Source organism: Ranitomeya variabilis, chromosome 1, assembly GCF_051348905.1.
Source record: "Ranitomeya variabilis isolate aRanVar5 chromosome 1, aRanVar5.hap1, whole genome shotgun sequence".
Classification (NCBI taxonomy): Eukaryota; Metazoa; Chordata; class Amphibia; order Anura; family Dendrobatidae; genus Ranitomeya; species Ranitomeya variabilis.
Window position 1 is genome coordinate 822,782,101 of NC_135232.1, and position 22,769 is coordinate 822,804,869.

A 22,769-nucleotide genomic window follows, 5' to 3' on the forward strand; every position below is an offset into this window, starting at 1 on the left:
GCGTGTCAAACACAACGATATCGCTACCCAGGACACTGCAACGTCACGGATCGATAGCGATATCATTGTTAAGTTGGTCAGTGTGAAGGTACCTTAAGGCTTTATTGACTATGTTTGAAAGGGTAGCAGAGCAGGAGAAGTTGCCACTGGAATAGTGGGCAGAGGTGTGGCCTCCTATCTAACCGGTGAGACCCAAAAGGCTTATTATGGCCTTACAGGATGCTAAGGAGTATACCAAAATAAAAACTGAAATATTGGCATGCTCAGGAGTGACTATGTCTGTTAGAGCTCCAAGTGTCCACCACTGGGCTTATTGCGGTGACAAACCCCTTCACTCCCAAATGTTCGACTTACTACATCTGGTACAGGAGTGGTTGCAGTCGGAGTAATTTGCAGAAGGTTTAGGCCATGATTATAAATGTGTAATTTTAATTATTTAACCCCTCACTAAGATGGTTAAAAAAAGGATCACCACAATTTAATTTTTCACAGGAGAATCCCAAGACCATAGCACTACAAGTCACATTGCATTTTACGAGTGCCCTTGCAGGGAAGATACATTGATGAGTGCTGAGGATCAGGTATCAGCAGCTCAAAAGGAAATCTTATATTTCATGGAGCCTGACAGCGGAGATTTATAAGGCAGACTCGTTCCTCATTTTGTGGGATTGTCAGTGTCAGGGTGTGAATACATAGTACTGGATACAGTGTTTCCTGTAGGCAATAGTAGTAGTGTGTGTCTAGCAGGGAACAGTGTCTGCATCCAGCACCAGAGCTTAGCAGCAGGAGCTGTGTGTACCCTGCTGGCAGCAGACACTCGGGCATCAGAGGCAGCATGGCATTCTTATCCATCCTGTGATGCTGCTGCAGACAGATCTTGCTTCTGAACTTCACACTGACTCCATCCCTTCCTCCCCCACAGAGCAGGATGTCTACACAGTGTCCCTGGCAGCAGAACTGAGGACAGAGTGGAGAATCCTGGCACTGAGCTAGCTGTACTGGAAGGTTATTTCTTGTCATCCATTGCTCCATCTCCCTGCACATCCAGCTATTTCACATCCAAGTCTGCACTCTACACCTCCAGCGTTTATCACTCACTCCCTGTCCTATTCTCTAGCTGCCAGCATTAATGTGGACATCATTGCTGCTTGCTGTCCCCCCAGCCCTGGAACATCTGCCTCCCCCTCCCATTCATCTCCTCTTTTTTTCTTTTTCATCCTACTAAGGTCTGACTTTTGGTGGGGAGAAGAAAAGTGTGTGAGGGCTGCACTTGTCACCTCTCTCATCCCACCACCCCCATCATCTGGCTCCTGTGAGTCTTCATCATCATCATCATCATCATCATACACACGCGTCCACATCAAAGTGGAGAAGAGGAGGAGAGAAGAAGGAGGCACATAAGGGTTATTTGTAGGAGAGGAGGAGGAAGGAGAGAAAGCCTTACACCTGATCACATCCCAGGAAGACACGAGACCTAAGTGAAAGGGACAAGTTCTTCGCCAGCTGCTGGATTCAGAAGGGTTGTGTGAGTGGACATCTAGAGAAGAGGTCCTCTGCTCTGGGATTACTGCTGGGAGAAGATGCTGCACACCAGGTCTGTTGCTGCTGCTGGACTGCCCTGCTCCCACACTGGAGGTTCCCGGGCACTGGCGTCTGGATTTGCCTCATATTTCACCCATTGGATATGGCTTCTTGCCTGCTGCTACATCTCGGGGACCTCCAGCAGCCCAAGTAATGAAGGTAAATACAGCATCTCCTTCATGTTCCTCACAAGACACAAGCTGTAGCTCCTATTAGCGGCTCTGAGAAGCAAAGTGTGCGACATCGCTGACATGAGTCGCACCCATCAGTCAGTTAGGGGGGATGCTAGAACATAGGCATGTAAGACCCTAATTGTGACTATACCTGTTAGGATACAGTGCAGTGAATTCATGCCTTACAGCACACAATGATTACTGCTCATCATCAGCTTTACTGATGGCTGGTTTATGCTGGAGCCATGAGGAAGACATTCAGTGTTCCTGCACAAGAACTCACATAAAAGAACCGACTCTACCATGTGATGGGATGTTGCCTGATGCTGAGAATTCAGATATATATGTATTTATTGATATGTATTGTAGCCATACTCCATTCCTGTTCAATGTACAGACTTGGGAGCAGCTCCTTATCCAGAGAAATGACAGGATAGCTCTTGTCTATAAGTGTGGGGAATGTATCCATCCAGCTTCCACAAATATTTAGTATCTCTTTACATGAATGATATGACACAAAATCTATCAACTTGTGTATCCTCTTGTTTTAATGTTTAATAACACAGTTAATTTGAAAAACATGTAGATTTTCTCTTTTTTTTTTTTTTTTTTGGGGGGGGGGAGTATGTCATGTATTTCATGAACTTTATCAAGATCATTATAACTTGAAATAGCCATAGATAGTCCTAAGCATGATGTATCTATCTATCTATAGACATATACATATTTATATACTTACTGTGTGTACTTCATTTACATCTATGTATACCCAGTACACATATATCTCTATGTGTATGCATAGATAGATAATGTATATATATATATATATATATATATATATATATATATATATATATATATATATATATATAATATTTTGAGGGGAAGGAGGATGCATAATTTAAAGGAAACCCTCCTTGTCTAGAATTATTGGTACAGTGACTGTCAGTAGTGAAGAACACCAAAGCAATATCATGCTGTGCAGTCCTGATAATATTGTAGAGGAGATGAGAATGGAGTTGACTCTTGGGTCACAGTAGTGCTGCAGGGTTTATGCTGATGTCTTGTTAGGAAGTTGCTCCTTGAGCTTTGGAAATGAGTCGACAGCTGTAGAAGTCCTTGACTTTATTAGATTACTATTGGTAGGGTTCATGATACCTTAATTTGTCTTTCACCATGCACGTAGCAGCCTGAGTAATGGAAAGATTGTGATGGCAGTTGGATTTGGTCATTGGCTGGTGAAGAGTTGCCTATGTAATATAGTCTACAATCTGTTTGGTATTCGGCATCGGTAGGCCTCAAGCCTAGAAGTCATTCATTACACATGGTTATGAGTCAGTGGTTAGCACGAAAGCTAGTTATACTAGAAAACGTCTCCATTTCCATCTAAAAAATAATAATATGTAGTTTCCTATCACTTAGTCTTCTCAGTGATCCCATATTGATACAGTATGAGGGACTGAGAATAATAGCATTTATTGAGGTATCATATGGCTGATTTTGCAAGGTATTGCCATTACTTTAGGGTTATTATGTAGCTTTTGCTACAATAATGCTAAAGTACATAGATATATTTTTTATTGTTCCGTTTGCCCCTTTTTCACTATATTATTAGTTTCCTTTAAAGTTTGTTTCAGAAAGCTGATGCTAAATTTCATGTCAGCTTTCCAGTTTCCCTTAACAAAAAATACAAATTAATGTAAAAAGCTAATGTGGTGAATAAAAAAAAATGGTTGTAAAGTAAACTATGTCCTTAATGTAGACTGCAAGTTTGACTTCATCTAAGCCAATCATTAAAATTCCTAATATATTTGATATTTTCTCAGTACTATTGTAACAACTGTTCTAAAAATGAATTATTTGAATAGGAGGATTATAATTAATAGGGAACCTCATAGCTCCATGGAATCCATCAGATATTAGATGTAAGATACGTACAACTGCTCATAAGTATTTTTCTCTTTTCACCGTACAATAGCTTTCAGACCTACGCTATTTCTTTGATTATGTTGTGGTAGTAGGAGTAGTTATTATAGTAGTACTGGCTTAGTAGTGAAAGTGTAATGCTTGCATCCGACACATTCGTGGATTGGTTAACAAAAAAAATCGGATAACCAGTATATGTTGTATTTCACAATATAATTGTATCTTCAGATAAATTCCCATTATATCTCTATCCAATTTGAAAAATTCCCATCCATGCTATTGCGTTTGGAAATAACCATGATTGCTGTGGCGTGACTTGTATAGAGAGACAATTTGTCATTCTAGACAACTGAAATAACCGTCTACTGTTCCATCCTGAAACAAGTAATTGTTCCGAGTGAAAAGTTTCGTTGCTCATGTAGCTACGACTATGACGAACCTAAGTAGCAATGTCTTCAGGTTAAGGTTAGTAAGTAGAGTAAGGAATATTGCCTAATAATACCTTATATATCAGTATCAGACATTTTGACTTCTCATCAGTCATATACAAATCATCATTTTCATAGCAGTACGTTGTAAGCACCAGAACAAGTTGAGAGAACCTTGAACCCTTTGTTGCTTCAGAGATAGAACTGCTTCATCAATAGTTGGGTGTAGGATCATTTTGGCACGTGTGTCTTTTAAATCAGAGACCACCCTAATGATGGTAGAATTTACTATCTGTATATACTACTTAAGCAATGAGAAATAATTATCATAAAGCCTTATTATGACAGTTTCTCATTTTGATGCGTTGTTACTGTAAATCACATTTATCTGGTCTATGTCTGTGTAGGCTTAGGCCTACACATCTAAACTACAAACATTAATCAAAAAAATTTACTTATCTATAGAATACAAATTCAGATTTACACTTCATAGAACCAAGGAGGACGTCTCAAATATCTTCTTGCCCTTGGATGTAGGCTCCTTGAGTACAACCAAAGAGGACGTCTCAAATATCTTCTTGCCCTTGGATGTAGGCTTCTTGAGTACATTTTACCTTGGGAATACCAATTTACAATGTATATGTCTATTGAGACAACTTCTGACAGTGGTAGACTGGAGTTTACCTCTGTATCAGACCAAGTAACAATAGGAAGTCTTACCCAAGCCATTATTATCCTTTATCCATGGGGCAAAATGTGAGTGACTTACAAAGTCTCAGCTGGTGGTGGCGACCTGGTAAAACTCATCAGGAAATGCTTGTTTCATCACTATAAAATTCCGCTTTGCTGTTTTATTTATTTTTATATGAGCATGATATTGTCCAAGCATGTTTGCTATGTAGTTCCCGGACAATTGTCAAGACATGTCCTCTAATGACGATTTAATTTTTATTTTATGGTTCCAAAAGTTTTTCCCAGTGGTCAGGGTTAACATAGAAAAGCATGTGCATACTAATATTTATATGCTAAATTTTATTTTAGGTTTTCTTGTCTTAATTTGAACTGCCTATAGATAAGCAGTAAGAACACCATTACTTGTAATTGTTTCTGTTGTGAGAAGTATTTATAATGATAACCACACTATCAAAAATAATACTAAAAAATAATAATGGCATATAAACTATATGTAGAATCAGAAACCTTAACAATTTGCCAATTTTTCTCACAAATACTGCATAAAGCAAAATTATATATCAAAGTGAAGGAATATAGCCATGATTGAACATGGAGGTTTTCGTAGAGGGTGGTGTACTTACGTAATAACCACCATTTCACCAACAATAAATTTAAGGAAGTGTTCTTAACATTATAAATGATATCTAGACAGACAGACAAACAGACAGATAGTTATACATATATAGATTATATAAGAGATATACTGTAGATATGTAATAGATAGATAGATAGATAGTTGGCTGTATAAATAGATAGATAGATAGATAGATAGATAGATAGATAGATAGATAGATGAGAGATATAGATATATAGATATATATGAAATAGATAATAGATAACAAATTGAATATATAGATAGAGCACATCAAAAGAAAGAAAGACAGATCATCAGATATATAGATCTATAGATAGATATGAGAGATATACATAAATAGGTTAGAGATATAGAGATAGATAAATATAGATAGATATGGAAATTGATAAATAGATAGATATAGATGATTGATAGAGAGAAAGATAGATAGGTAGATAGATATGACATAGATAGATAGATGATAGATAGATAGATAGATAGATAGATAGATAGATAGATAGATAGATAAATAGATATAGATAGATATGAGATAGATAGGATACATAGATATAGGGTAGATCGATAATAAATTGAATAGATAGACTAACTGATAGATACAAGATCCAGTAAATACGTGAATAGATAGATAGAGCAGATGAAAAGATAAAAAGAAAGACATCAACAGATAGATAAAGAGTTAAAGAGATTTGAGATTCATTAGTTGGATAAGGAAATAGATACATAGATATATTGGATCAAAAAGAGAAAAAGACAGACAGATAGGCAAATAGATCGATAGACATACAGAAAGGTAAATATAGACAGATAGATAATATATAGCTGATAGATAGTGTATTTATTATTTATTACATATTTAATAATTTCAGTACTTCTGTTGTGCACCAGAACAGTAATATTGCAGATTGATAGGTTATATAGGTTATATTCTATAGTAAACTTTTATTTGCTTAATTAGCTTTTGATCTCAGCATATTGACCCTTCTGTCATTGTATTTATTTCACAAATATTAAAGTTTTATTTTAGATCTGATGAAACTGGAAAACAGCAATGATGGATCATATGGCGGCTATAGACGTGTAATGCTCCGCACAGATAACTTGTGATATCTTTTTCATAAACAGATGGCCAAGGTAAATCCTGTAGGCTACATACACTGCAAAGAAACCAGCGGTGGCTTTCAGAGCGTCACTTTGATGCGCTACCTTAGAAAACTGTTTGACAAGGTTCAGATAGACAAACAATGGGATGATAGACTAGAAGTCACAACATATGTGTGAGCTGGAGGAAGAGGAGCAGTGTAGAATTACTGGGTGGAACTGCATTTCAGGTTTCTCCGTCAGTCAAGGTTTCAATAGCTGAGTGCACAGAAATAAACACCCAGAAATGGTCTCCGGTCATCCTGTAATATTAACCAGTATTTACTATGGAGAGAATTGTCACTGTACTGGGGCCCATCTGGAACTAATGAGGTTAAGTAAAATCCCTGTGTTACAAAACTCCCCTCTAAGCCTATTCTTTCTTCCCTAAACCACATAACACAAAGGCTGTCCTTTTTACTGCCAACGTCTCTGCCCTCTCTGACCCTTTCCTGCTAAAATCAGGGGAACATCACAAAGAGAAGAGGGTAGGCACATGAGGCCAGAAATTTCAGATATTGTTGGAGGTTTTTCTGCAGTTTTCAGGAATGAGTATGTGAAATCTTTGTCATGGTAAATAGTTCATACATACTAATGAAAGAAACGGGCCTGCTATCATTTGACGACTTCCTTTCTGATGGAGTCAGTTGTAATCAAAGCCTTGAATTTCCTTTTTTATAGAAGCTGCATTGTCAGTGAAATGTAGCATTAAACCTCCAAAATTTCATATGTGTGTGGTATTTAGGCAACCACGTAAGAAAGAAGCTTCCTAGCTTGGAAGTGTATTATTAAAAAAAATAACCCTTAAGAAACGCAACGCTCTGTATTTTTATTTTTTAGAATTGATTTTTTAACATCTGGAAAGTGGAGCAAATTATAAAAATAAATAGGTAAATAAGATGATAAACTAATAACTAACTACATGAATAATAAACCAGTTAATCATCATTAGCAGATGCATATACTGGCCCTTGAAGAATGAATAACTGTTATCCGTATTTCACCTCTCAATCAGCACTGCAATGAAATGATCCAAAATGGGAGCATATTTACCACGTCTTGCGAATAACTGTCATTTCCATGTCTCATATACAGTTGGCGATGGATTTTCTCAGAGGAGAAATACCTACGTTTCTTTGAAATTGAATTATAATGGAGGATAGCACCAATCAAACAGCATGGCGTTTCTGGTAGATGAGACATAGAAAGTGTTGCTCCTTATATATAAAAAGTTTCGGAGAACTATAAATTAAGTTTTTAGTGGTAATTATTTATTTTACTAGTATATGATTTCACCACCGTCAAGGTAAATTCTCATTATAATATCAATTGTGATTATTATTACCGCTGCAAAATGAACTACTACTAATGCAGCGCAAATAATAATAATTTATATATTTAAGTATTCTTATTATTACTACTAATACAGCTAGTACTATCACAATAACCAGGTGCATTATTGATAGTACTTCAACATATACACTATTATTATTATTATTACTACCATTACTACTATTACTAGTACTTAAATCCACAGATTTTATCACAACATACACAAGCACTATTCCTAGTAATTTATTGTATATTTTATTAATATTATTTTTATTAGTACTGCTGTCACTACTAATGCAACAGTATCTACTTCAGTTTATTTTATGGTAAAATATATTCAACAGATTAGACACTAATAAAAAAGACTCTTCTGTGGTTAGGAGATATACAAGGAATAATTCTACCTATATTTGATTTCCTCCAAACACCCCCATGAACTGACTCCTTACAGGCAGATGTCCCACTTAGACCATAGTGCCCCGGGATATAATGCAGGCGTAATTCAGGTTCCTTTGTCCCCACAATATGAGTGAGGAGCGGGCACAAACAGAAGAGGTTCCCTGTGTAAGAACAGTACACAGGCCCTATAGCTCATAATTCATAAATCCACCTGCATAGGGGTATGAAAGTGGGTCTCTGTGCAGTGGAAAAGGTTGCACCACTGATATGTCTGCCCCTGCCATGAGTAAACTCTGCACACCCAACGGTGCCAAGAATAAAACTTATATCCACTCTACCAACACTTCCCCTTGGTGTTGTGATACAGCTCACCAGCATCACAACTAGTGCCGCCCTAGTAAAGTCAGGCACCTTCCAGACCTAGGCCATACAAAGCAATATGCTCCAACCAGCTGACAGCTAAGTGGCGAATCGTCCCAACCGCCAGTCAAAGCAGTGAAGTCTTGTGGTGCCACTGACTACTGCGGCCTCTCAGCTCCATGAAAATTCTGCAACAAAATCAATTATTTACACAGGACAATTCAGCATGAACAAAAAACATAATAAGACAATCATCCGGACAGTCTCTCAGGGAAACAAAGTGTCCATTCATAGAATCATGCAGTCTCTTGCTTCTTCTCCTTCTGAAGAACATTGAGATAAGCATATAGGTGATAACTAATGAGGTCCTCACAGGTCCTCTCTAACTCCATTGCTAAAAAAGAGCTCTCCATTACCCATTATTCTGTAAAAAAAATTGTGTGTGAGTGAAAATTGAATTAAAATTGTTGAGTGGTGAAGTAGGAATGTTCTGTTGAACGTGTATCATCATGGCAACCCCTGACCGTTTGCACTATGGGAGCATACGAGTTTCATATGCGGTGTTTGCTTTGTTGAAGATTCTTTTTTGTTCTGGCAGACTCACATCATCCATGGATTACTTGGTCATTCGTTCATCGAAATATTCCAGCATGCAGTATTACGTTTCTCATGCAGTGACCTTGGGAGAGGCAATATAAGGAAGGATATAGCCACTTCTCCACAAAGTCAGGTGTATGGTGGAAGTGCTACGGGTCATGGGTGAGGATCTATGTTGATCAGCTGATCGATCAGGCAGCTCCAATGTGATATTTTAATGGTTATATAAGCATTAATTTAATACAGTTACTGGGGACATGCTCATTTGGTTCTCCTAGGGAAGATTAACACACGGCAGATTTATTCCAGAACTTTCTACAACTGAAAATGAGTTGAATACATCATAACAGAGTTGTTTTGGAGGCACAAATCCATCAGCCATATTTAGATGAATGTAACTTTTGCAGGGTTTTTTGTAAGTAAACCAATGTGGATAACGTAATTTACATCAAGATCTGAAAATTTGATATCTCTTTACTAATTATTTATTTATTGCCCTAATAAAATAAAGTGAATCACTCAAAAAAGGCTGATTCTGCTCTAGATCACAGATATTAGGGCATTTTAATATTTCCATCGTTTCCTACATTATTTGTTTTAAATCAAGTCATTTGTCTTTTATATTGTGTAATCTTGTGTTGATTTTAAAATTGAATAATACATTTAATATGAAAACAGCGCTTTGAAAAATGAAGTGTAACCACTGATATTATTACTATAGTGGGATGGAATTTTAATGAGCGAGTGGATTTTATTTTCTTCAATTTCAGTTTCCTATGTGTATGCAAATTTGACGTATAGGCATTATGTTCTATGTTTGGCGGCATTCGCAATATTATGTGTTATTAAAAAAAATCCTAAAATGATATGGCTTCATGTGAAGCTTCTAATTTAATGAGATACTCTTCATTACTCTAAGGTAGCATTACTTAGAATATGACAAGCAATGAAATAAGCCACCTTTATATAACATGGACTTCCAAGGTGCCGAGTGGTTCATTAAGATGACCATACAAGTAATGCTAAAGGCCACCTGTCATTTGGCTGAAATATATCATTTCTTTACCTGGTCTACGTCACTTTTCTTTTTTTTAACTCTCCTCCTGAGATACAACCACTCTTCATTTTTGTACCCTGAATGCAATTCTATTCCTTTAAGCCAAAAAGGCATGAGTCTCAAAAAGACCCCCATATGGAAGAGTTGAGGATTACTCCTCCTTGGTAAAAAAAACTGGATACATACAGAGAAAAGAAGATCATATTATAAGTACAGGAACATTTAAAAGCAACATTAAAAAAAAGTCAGACTGAGGAGAACAGCAGCATTTAGAACAGGTAAAAGATTTCATACTCATGGTAAGTAGGGTTGCCTACCGTCCAGAATTTCCAGGACAGTCTGTAAAAATAAGACACTTTTTGCTCTGTCCGTAAAAGAAATTAAGGTGTCCATGATTTTTTTTGAAGCTAAGGAAACCTACACAAGTTATTTTGAGTGTAGTTATCAACATTTTAGAGAAATTAACATGATTTTACAATTGACAATGAACGCAGCTGATGTCTTTATATGAGAATTATGGACTGTAGACATGAATCACTTACAATCATAATGATTTGTTATGGTTTTCCAATGTGTCCATAAAAAATATTGTCTGCAAGTGATTTTCTGATAATCTAAAAAAAAATTAAAAAAAAATTTTTAAAAAAATTTTTTAAACTCAAGTTGGCAACCCTGATGGCAAGTGATAGGTTCTCATTAATGTGTAGTATATACCCACTAATTTCAGTGAATTCATCCAGCGACTGAGAGTGCTTGGTAGAGCAGCATTAATATTTTAGCTTTTTCATTTCCGCATACGCTATTTCTTCAACCATAACACAACCATTTGCCTGGGTCCTTACAATGCATCTGTACTACCTTTATTTCCATTTCAAAAATTGTTTAAAGAAAGGCAAATACTTATTTTTCCATTGTTGTGAAACGTAAAAGACTTGACGCCATAATTACTCTGGTACCGTTTTGTGGTAGGAAAGTGTTGTGATTTTCCAAGTATTTTCCTAGCTGTATACGTTAAAATGTATATTTTTTTATACTTATATTTATCTACTGTACATAATATATTTTAAAAAGTATCTAAAATGTATATTTTTGATAAATAACTATATATTACATTATATATTTTATAATGTAAATAAAATGTACTTTTTTCATATATTTAGCTTTACCTGAAATGTGAATATCATTTAAAAAAAAAGATCTATCAGACCATAACGTTGATTCCATTGCTCTAAGGTTCACGTTCATGGATTAGAATGGATACTCTGACACATCTTGCAGACCCATAACCACCAAACTGCAATGTACAGTTTGTCCTGCACCTCTCCAGCATTTACCTTTACAACAATTTGTGGTATAGTTGCTTTTCTTTGGCATTGAACTAGATAGTTTAACCTTCTTTCCTCACACACATCAATGAGCTTTGGAGGCCCATGACCCTGTTGGTTCACTTGTTGGACCACTTTTGGTATTTATATGCTGAGAAAATGAGTATCTTGGGCATGCTCGTAGATTATGTTTGTGTCCCCGCAGCTGCATGATTTGTGGCTGCTAGGACAGCCTGTATACATGTGAGGATTCCCTAACGAACAGGCAACCCCTGCATGTGTTCAGGTTGTCTAACATCCGCAAATCATGCAGCTGCGGCCAAGATATTCAGAGAACACCAGAGCATGCTCAGAAAACTTGAGTAACGAGCCCACTCGCTCATCACCACTTCTAACACAGCAACTTCAAGAACTGACTGTTCCTTAGTTAACTAATTTATCCCACTTCTTCACAGGTACTATTTTAATGGGATAATCAATTTTATGCAAATTACCTATAATGGCTGATTTGTGTAAAACCATTCATGAAGTAATAGCAAGTTACTTTATGGCCTATTATCAATTAAATAAATGTTTTTTTTTTGTAATGTACCATATTATGCGGACTTTAAGATGCACCAGACCAAAAGACGCACCCCAAATTTTGTAGTCTGATTTTATGGCAGTTTACCGGGGTATGGAGGTGGGACCTACGATGGATCGGAGTCTCACCGAACACCTCCTCCTTCCTGCCCGGGGCCCACAGCATCACCCTCTTCCTGCCACTTCCAGCTTTCCACAGCAGTGATCCTGCCTGCTGGGATCCTGCTCCACCACAACTGCCCCACCCTGGTAAGATACATTAGGATTATAAGACGCACCCCCATTATCCCCCCCCCTTAGTGTGGCTTATAATATGAAAAATACAGTATACATTATCCAAATGAAATAATTGCCTCTGTGTAAATCATTGTCACATCTTGATCCTTTTATCTAAATGTAAACTTATCCTCTGGCTCATAGATGGGGCATAAATGTAGCGTTAGCTGATAGTTATGCGCCTCTGACTTTTGGTGCAAAAAAAACACTCATTTTATCTTCAATTAGGTATGACATCCACTATATTGTTTGGGTCCAAAGATTTGAACTATTTTTTTCTCCAAGGTCAGGTGCAGAAACTCTGAACAGAGTTTGATCAGAGTGTGATCCGAGGAGAAGATGGAGATAAAAATTTCTCCATCTTCTCCATTCTGTCAGTCAGTGGAAACCGGAGTGCTGAGTGTTATGCAATCATTGGTTCCAAATCATAATGCAGTTATCTGTTCCTCAGACTGACTTAGTCTAAGATACAAAACTGACGTGCATGACCCCATAGAATAACATTGGTCCGAGTGCGATCCGATGTTTTGTCAGATCCCACTTGGATCAAAAATACGGTCATATCCACAAGCCCTAAATCAGAAGTGCGGGTACAAACACAGTAATGAGCAGTGATTTATGCCCTTGAATTTTTTATTTACGTGCAGTAGTATGTGGATGAACAGCCGCTATGTTTCTGGGTGCCATTGACATCAGCCTTTTGCATGCTACCTGAGAACAATTCTACAGCTCTAAATTTCTAGATAAAGAATAAATAAAGAATTACCAAATGTCTAGATCAATAACTATATAATAATAAACACATACATTAATCAATAAATCTCTAGAGCAAGACTCCATTAGTTGGGTGACTATTATAACAGGTATACTTCTTTAGTAAATGTGCCCCAGCATGACAGGTAGTCTACAAACCCTTCATGCGATTGTTGGCCTCTCATAGGGAATGGGTCATGGATTCTTAACCAGTTAGAGGCTACAATCCTGACTTTTAGATTGTGCATAGTCCCATGAGGACTTTGGTGTGGAGGGTAACGCTTCTAACAGGACTGCAGAAAAATGTCAGTATAAAATTAAGCAATTTATTTTATCTCCAAGGTTCATATCTGGAAATGTCATTGTGGATGGTTAGTGGTCCCTGCTGCCTGCTTTACACAAGCTCCCTATATGCTGTGTTTGCAAGCAGTATACAATCTGTTGGGGAAGATCCGTAAACTCACTGTTAGCTGTGAATTGTATATTTATATGTTGCAGAAAACTGGTAGCAACTCACATAATCTTAAGCTATAACCATTACGTGCAAAGCTATAACTGAACTGAGGACTTGAGCGTCTATCATCCTATTCACCAACAGACAAGCACCTGATATATGCATGCAAAGTAAGATACGAATTGGGACACTTTGCGAGTTTATGTTATGAAATTGCTCTCTACTTGCTGATATTTTTATTCCAAAATCTGAAACACTTTCCCACATTGAATCCTTTCCTTGATTTATGCAGCAGAATTGTGACACCTTTTGCAGTTGCCGACCCTTTTGCCCCCTAAAAAATGATTGCCTTTGTATGCTTTAGAGGTGAAAAATAAAACCTGTCATCTCCATTTGATGACATCTGCAGATGGTGATCCATTTCTGTTTTTACTAATTCTGCCTATGAATCATTGCTTCTGGGAAATAAAACTTCAGAGCAGCTGAGAGTATATTGAGATACTGAATGTGTAATACCAATACTATTGGGAATGCATTGACATTCATGTGCCGTGAGATCTCATATTGGCTGCAGGTAAAAGATAAGTTTGATACAACGGGGGAGCGGGTTTCCTTGGTTACACACCATTTCTAGGCAATAAGGAATGTTTGTTAAGCATTTCGAAGGGGCCGAGCAATTTTTTTTCATTTCTATAACAGCCAATAAAGAAAGTAATAAAACCCTTTAACGCACTCTTACGTAATCGATTTGGAATATTAATAACGATGACTGCAGAATGCATCCAATGGACTTAATGTCCCCAATGTGTTGCGTTGTCTAATACCATGTACATTTAATAATATTGTAGTCTTCTTATGGGAGAGATGGTTCCTTAGACCCTTTTAGGCAGCAAAAAATGTTTAACATGCGACTGCTATCTCTGCTAAGTTATCCCTAGAAACCTGCAATACTACATATTGTAGAATGTATCCAATATATGGAATGGCACTAATGCAAAATGTGTTGTGTTTAGAGATGAGTGAACGCTAACTGTAAAGTCCAGGTTTCATACCGTCCAGGGCTGAACTCCGAACACGGACTTCTTTCAGTTCATGATTGGGTACAGTTCTGGTACCAAAACCAAACTTTGAACTAAAGCTTGGTCAAACTCGATGAGCTTGAACATCCATGGGTATCATTTATTGACAGCTTACTTTAAAGGGGTTGTACACTTTCAAATCATTCCCTTCTTAATCAAAATATTTCTCCCCCATAAAATAATAAAGCTTATACTTAGCTCATGAGCTGGCGCCGTCCCCACGGTGTCGACTGTTGCTCTCCCCAGGGCACTCGTGTGGTATTATAACAAGTGACGCTGGTGCTCAATCAGCACTGGCGTCACTTAGAACAAATCGATTCAGTAGAAGCCCCAGGGAAAGTGAGTGCCAACACCACTGAAATGGTGCCATCATGGGAGGTGAGTATATATTTTATTATTTTATTGCGACAAAGCATGGGATATGACAAATATTTGTCCAAATAGTTGACAACTTCTCTAATCCATCTCCCGTATCTTTTGGACTATAAGACGCACCGGACTATAAGACACACCCAGGTTTTAAAGGTGGAAAATAGGGAAAAAATATTTGAAGTAAACAATGTGGTAAAATATTTAATAGCATAAATAACATGCTGTCATATATAATAACACCACATATAATAGTATGCTATTATGTTGAACGCTAAGGGTAGAAGATGTGCTACGGAACCAGTGTGGTGTCTGTAAAGTACTATATGAAGATGCTGGAGGGTGAGTATAAGAATGGGGGCACAGGGCTTATATTTAATCCACCACTCCAGCACTGAAAAATAACACTGGAGTGCTGCTTTAAGATCCCATGGCAGAACTATAACTCCCAGCATGCCCTGCAGATCCTATGACATGCTGGGAGTTATGGTTCACCACAGGTGTGGTAGAGTGCATTTTTATGTGTTGTAATTAATAAACTTTTATTTAACCCTTATCCGGCTGAATAGGTACAATTGTAACTATTCCGTTTTAAAATTGCAATAACTTTTTTTTGAAAAGACGTAGAGGGCTGAAATTTCGTGACATCTCTACATTTTTGGTCCAGAATATATTGGCCAAATTTCAATAAAATATCTCCACCCGCTTCCGAGATAAGGGGTCGAGATCTTTTTGCATCCATAACAAGCTGCATAGGTACAAATGTACCTCATATATTTTGAATGAAGATAATGCAAGGGAAAAAGCATAATTTTTTTTTTAATGATAATGCTATTTAACTATTATAAACAAGTAAAAAACTGTTCATTTACATTATAAAAGAAAATGTAAGAAACTTTTTTTTATTGATTTTCTTTGCAAGTAATGCATGTTGGCTTTGCTACAGAGTGTTCATCGCAAATGGGTTTCACACAAACCACACAAGACTTTCTAGTCTTGCGTTGTTTTCGCCTCAGGTCTCTGCAGACATAGCAACTACCAACAACAGGGGAGGGTCCACGACTACCATGAGGTATGTTGGGGCCAGCTGCTGGCTGCGATGCTACCACAATGCATCGTCCAAGCACCATTTCTACTGCACCTCGAAGAAAATGGTTTCTCATTATCATTTTGTTTGTACTACGATCTTCAATTGCAATCATACACAGCTGATTTGCGAGATCTTTCAGGAACTTTCTTCGTTGATCCTTTGCCCTGAAGCTTGGATTGTGTTCTCTGTAGATGATGTAGGATGCTAACCCACTGACATCAATCATATTGTAGAAAAATGCCAAAGTCCAACGTGATGTTCGTCGTTTCACAGTGTACTCTCCCAACATTTTATCCATAACATCAACGCCACCTTTTGTTATGTTGTAGTATTTTATTATCTCTGGCTTGGCTGCTAGTGTCTCTTCAACTTCTCCCGTCATGTGCATAGATGATAGAAGCACGACTGATTTGTTCTTCTTTGGTACATATGAACAGACTGTTGCATCATGATTGTAGGCAAAATTTGTCGAGTTTACAGGCCTTTCTTTGGCAAGCTGCATGTTGTTAGGTAGGAACCTTTTGTTTTTTCTCACTGTACCAACTAGTGTCATGTTCCAGGAGTTCAATACCTTAGCTAGTTCCATGGTTGTAAAGAAGTTATCGGTGGTGACATTTCTTCCAGAGCCTTTATACGAGCTCACTAGGTCCAATACTGTTCGTTCTCCAATGTTTACTTGTCGAGGACCATCAGTTGGTTTCCCAGTGTAGAGCTGACCTTGTAAAGGGTAGGCATTTGATGAGTCACAAGCCCAGAAAATCTTTATGCCATATTTAGCTGGTTTTGAAGGTATATACTGGGTAAATTTAGTATGACCTCTAAATGGAAATAATTGCTCGTCGACGGTGATACAATGATATGGCTTGTAGGCTCTCTCCAGATTACTGTTCAGCATTGTCCAGATGTCCCGTATTGGTGCAGCTTTATCTGTTTGCACACGTTCTGCACGTGTATTTTCGTTGTCAAACCTGATAAATCTGAGTATCATCTTGAAGCGGTCACGAGACATGGCTGCACGTATAAGAGGCAGAGCAGCAACATTCCACATTTCCTCCAGATTCTCTTTGTTGGCTCTGTGCACACCAGCAGCAATCAGTATGCCCAAAAATGCATGATGTTCAGTTTCAGTAAATTGCTTGAATGTTTTTTGTGGTGGCCGTTTGGAAGAATCAGGAAAACGTTGTACCAGTTCGTTGTTGTAAGCATCACAAACTCTCTTGGCCTTTCGATTCGTTTCCCGTAATATGATGTCACACATCTCGGGAGTCATGATGGACTTGAATAGCTCTTTTGCTGTATATAGGTTGCTGATTGCTGCAGGGCCACCTCTTTGTCGTAGGACATTACGAGATTTTGTTTGTGCATTTGGCAGTGGATTACTGCACCATTGAGTTTCATCCTTAGCAGTCCAAATGTCGCCTGCACTTTGAGGCACAGAATCATCCTCAACACTTTCGTCTGATTCGTATTCATTTTCATGCTCTATGACCATTTCTTGTTCAATGTCTGAATCTTCTTCAGTAACATCCACTTGTGGTACATAGTTTTCATCATCAGATGCAACATATGGTTCATCCTCATGCTCAGAATCAGATTCTTCTAGCATTCGCATTATTTCGTCAGACGTAAATCTGTAAATATGAAAAAATGTAAAATAAATAATTTTCCGAAATACTACATTATTGGCTTTTCACAAAATTATACTAACCTGCAAACATGTTTTCTTGGATTATGGCGGAAACTAGATCCAGCATTACTATCACTCATGATGACTTGCTAGATGAATTTTGGCTTCGTATTTTGTGCTGAATATAAATAAAACATCGTAAAACAATATGTAGATACTAATTATTATCCATTTTTCGTATAAAAATTATACCTATAGTGATAAGTTTCATACAAAATATATGTAAGCCAAGTCCAGGCTGAAAGACAATTTGACTGTTCTGTCCCCACATAATGAGAATAAAGGTATAACTGGCTGTTAGATGCTGTGAGACTTTCCTACCTTCGTTTCCAAGAAATTGAAGACTTCACAAGCCTAGAAATGTGTGCTCACAGCAATGAGATGAACAGCAAAATGGCTAATGAGAGGAGGGAGGCAGGAAGACAAGTAGAAGCCACTCCCAGTTTGAATTAACTTAATTGACAGCAACATAAGTGACCAGTAACAACACTGAACAATAGATATCAGCATAACATTTGTAGCTGAATGAACTTTAGTTTCTGAAACCAAGTAAAGTCTTCCCACAGTGGAGGTATATGTGAAGGTACAATTGTACCTATGCAGCCTGTTAAGGTTGTAAAATTATGCAGCCTGACAAGGGTTAATACTAACTTGTATAGGCAGTGCAGGTCCCGCAGCCAGCCACGCTGTGGTGACAGGTAATGAAGGGCTGGAGCATCACAACCAAGGAAACTGTATTCTTTTTAGTAAAGTGTCTGCAGGACCTGATGACATCATGAAGAGGGAGGGCTCTGTGCAGTCACGTGATGCTCCAGCTCTTCATGACCTCACACAGGTCCTATGCTAGAACATTTAGCATCCAGCACAGCCCGGACCAGGGCTGTGCTGTCCGGTATGCGGCATCCCTCCCTCCTCTGGCATCCTGCTCTTGCTCCCTCCTCCACCGGACACACGATCTCCCCAGCCGCTGCAGGAATCCGGCACTGGGGAGACCATGTGGGTCCGCTGTTTAAGTGAAGGAATGTTAATTTGCTGCTCCCTGCTCAGCGCTGACAGGTGGGCGGGGAAGCGACTAATGAATATTCCTTCACTTTAAGCATCGGGACCACGTGGTTTCCCCAGCGCCGAATTCCTGCAGCGGGGACCTTTTCCTGCCTCCTTCGAGTGCAATCCCAGTACGATCCCACTCCACCGCTGCCCCCTCCCCACATGTTACATTTGGACCACAAGATGAAACCCACACTTTCCTCCCAAATTTGGAGGAAAAAAAGTGCGTCTTATGGTCTGAAAAATATGGTATGTTTTTATGATGTTCTTTTGTGCCAATAGTCAAATCCATATTCCACTGATCTAAACTCAGAGAGCAACACAGTATATATATATATATATACAGTACATACTGTGCATATATATATATATACCATATATACTCGAGTATAAGCCGACCCCCCTAATTTTGCAACAAAAAATTGGGAAAACGTATTGACTTGAGTATAAGCCTAGGGTGGAAAATGCAGCAGCTACTGGTAAATTTCAAAAATAAAAATAGATACCAATAAAAGTAAAATTAATTGAGACATCAGTAGGCTAAGTGTTTTTCAATATCCATATTGAATCAGGAGCCCCATATAATGCTCCATAAAGTTTATGATGGGCCCCATAAGATGGTTCATACAAAAATATGCCCCATATAATGCTGCACAAATGTTGAGTATGGCCCCATAAGATGCTCCATAGAAACATTTGCCCCATACAATGCTGCATAAAGGTTGATTATGGCCCCATAAGATGCTCCATAGAAACATTTGCCCCATATAATGCTGCACAAAGGTTGATTATGGCCTCATAAGATGCTCCATAGAAACATTTGCACCATACAATGCTGCATAAAGGTTGATTATGGCCCCATAAGATGCTCCATAGAAAATGTGCCCCATATAATGCTGCATAAATGTTGATTATGGCCCCATAAGATGCTCCATAGAAACATTTGCCCCATATAATGCTGCACAAAGGTTTATTATGGCCCCATAAGATGCTCCATAGAAAATGTGCTCCATATAATGCTGCATAAATGTTGATTATGGCCCCATAAGATGCTCCATAGAAACATTTGCCCCATATAATGCTGCACAAAGGTTGATTATGGCCTCATAAGATGCTCCATAGAAACATTTGCACCATACAATGCTGCATAAAGGTTGATTATGGCCCCATAAGATGCTCCATAGAAAATGTGCCCCATATAATGCTGCATAAAGGTTGATTATGGCTCCATAAGATGCTCCATAGAAACACTTGCCCCATATGCTGCTGCTGCGATTAAAAAAAAATGACATACTCCTCTCTTGTCCTGAGCAGGCGGGGACATCGGCACTTGCAATATTCACCTGTCCCCGTTCCACTGCTACACGTCGCTCTGTCTTCCGTCTCTCTGCAGTGACTGTTCAGGCAGAGGGTGGCGCGCACACTAAACACGTCATCGCGCCCTCAGACCTGAACGTCACAGCCAGAGGACGCGGAAGACGGGGCGGTGTTCGGCGGTGGAATGAGGACAGGTCAATATAGCAATGCTCACCCTCCCCCGTTATATTCACCCTCCCGGTGCGGTCCCTGCTTCCCTGATGCGATGGTCTCTGACACTGGCAGCTTGTTCCTGTGTTCAACGGTCACTGGTACCGCTCATTAAAGTTATGAATATGCACTCCACTCCTATGGGAGTGGAGTTGCGTCCATATTCATTACTTTAATGAGTGGTACCACGTGACCTCTGAACACAGGAAGAGCTGCGGGAGCCAGAGAAGCAGGGATATGCAGAGACACGTCAGGAGCAGGTGAGTATGATTTGACAGCTGCTGCTCTCCCCCTCCCCCGCCGACCCCCTGTGACAATGACTCGAGTATAAGCTGAGAGGGGTACTTTCAGGCTAAAAAAAGGGCTGAAAATCTCAGCTTATACTCGAGTATATACTGTATATATATATACACTCACTGGCCACTTTATTAGGTACACCTGTCCAACTTCTTGTTAACACTTAATTTCTAATCAGCCAATCACATGGCGGCAACTCAGTGCATTTAGGCATGTAGACATGGTCAAGACAATCTCCTGCAGTTCAAACCGAGCATCAGTATGGGGAAGAAAGGTGATTTGAGTGCCTTTGAACGTGGCATGGTTGTTGGTGCCAGAAGGGCTGGTCTGAGTATTTCAGAAACTGCTGATCTACTGGGATTTTCACGCACAACCATCTCTAGGGTTTACAGAGAATGGTCCGAAAAAGAAAAAAAATCCAGTGAGCGGCAGTTCTGTGGGCGGAAATGCCTTGTTGATGCCAGAGGTCAGAGGAGAATGGGCAGACTGGTTCGAGCTGATAGAAAGGCAACAGTGACTCAAATCGCCACCCGTTACAACCAAGGTAGGCCTAAGAGCATCTCTGAACGCACAGTGCGTCGAACTTTGAGGCAGATGGGCTACAGCAGCAGAAGACCACACCGGGTACCACTCCTTTCAGCTAAGAACAGGAAACTGAGGCTACAATTTGTACAAGCTCATCGAAATTGGACAGTAGAAGATTGGAAAAACGTTGCTTGGTCTGATGAGTCTCGATTTCTGCTGCGACATTCGGATGGTAGGGTCAGAATTTGGCGTAAACAACATGAAAGCATGGATCCATCCTGCCTTGTATGGAGCATCTTTGGGATGTGCAGCCGACAAATCTGCGGCAACTGTGTGATGCCATCATGTCAATATGGACCAAAATCTCTGAGGAATGCTTCCAGCACCTTGTTGAATCTATGCCACGAAGAATTGAGGCAGTTCTGAAGGCAAAAGGGGGTCCAACCCGTTACTAGCTTGGCCGGTGAGTGTATATATATATATATATATATATATATATATATATATATATATACAGTATATATTTTTTAAAATCTATTTTGGGATGCTCACACAATGTAAATTTTGTCAGGATTTGGGCAGCCAAAGGAAAAGATCAAGTTATGTACTTTATTAAAATTCTATGCTTTTTAGACCATTAAGCAATGGCGCCAAGTTTTACCGTGCCCTTCTTAACCCCTTTACCCCCCGAGCCTGTTTTCACCTTAATTACCAGGCCAAATATTACAGTTCTGACCAGTGTTATGTTATGAGGTAATAACTCTTGAACGCTTCAACGGATCCCACTGATTCTAAGAATGCTTTATAGTGACGTATTTCATGATAGTGGTAAATAAATTTTGATATGACGTGTTGATTTCTGAAAAGAAATTTGGTGAAAATGTTGAAACTTTCGCAGCTTTCAAACTTTTAATTTTAATGCCCTTAAATCACAGAGTTATGTCACACAAAATAATTAATGAATAACATTTTCCACGTGTCTACTTTAGATATTTTTTGTTGTTGTTAGAGAGTTAGACATATTTTTTACACATTTTTTGTTGTTAGGAAGGTAGAAGGGTTACAACTTGACCAGGGATTTCTCATTTTTGCAACAAAATTTACAAAACCATTTTTTTAGGTAGCACATCACATTTGAAGTGACTGTGAGGGGTCTAGATGGCATAAAATTCATAAAAGTGACACAATTGTAAAAACTGCACCCCTCAAAGTGCTCAAAACCACTTTCAAGAAGTGAACCCTTCAGGTCCTTCATGGGAACTGAAGCAATGTGGAAGGAAAAAAGGAACACCTTTTTTCACAAAATTTTCCTTTAGAACCAATTTTTTTTATTTTTTCACAAGGGTAACAGGAGAAAATGAACCTCAGTATTTGTTCTGCAATTTCTCATGAGTACGCCAATACCCCATAAGTGGGGGAAAACCACTGTTTGGGTGCA

At 38.6% G+C, this 22,769-nt stretch overlaps 1 protein-coding gene across 6 annotated transcripts in view; it reads left to right on the forward strand.

The window, feature by feature from the left end:
• The first annotated feature begins 719 nt into the window (after positions 1-719).
• The window catches only part of EPHA5 (EPH receptor A5), a 604,949-nt gene continuing 582,899 nt past the window's right edge, over positions 720-22,769 (forward strand). For 3 of the 6 annotated variants that reach the window (XM_077275159.1, XM_077275141.1, XM_077275149.1), the window contains exon 1: positions 720-1,740. In XM_077275159.1, coding sequence (XP_077131274.1) covers positions 1,581-1,740 — 160 coding nt within the window. In that variant the 5' untranslated portion in view covers positions 720-1,580. The remainder of the gene's footprint in view (positions 1,741-22,769) is intronic. The other 3 variants (XM_077275155.1, XM_077275122.1, XM_077275132.1) reach the window with 1 other exon arrangement.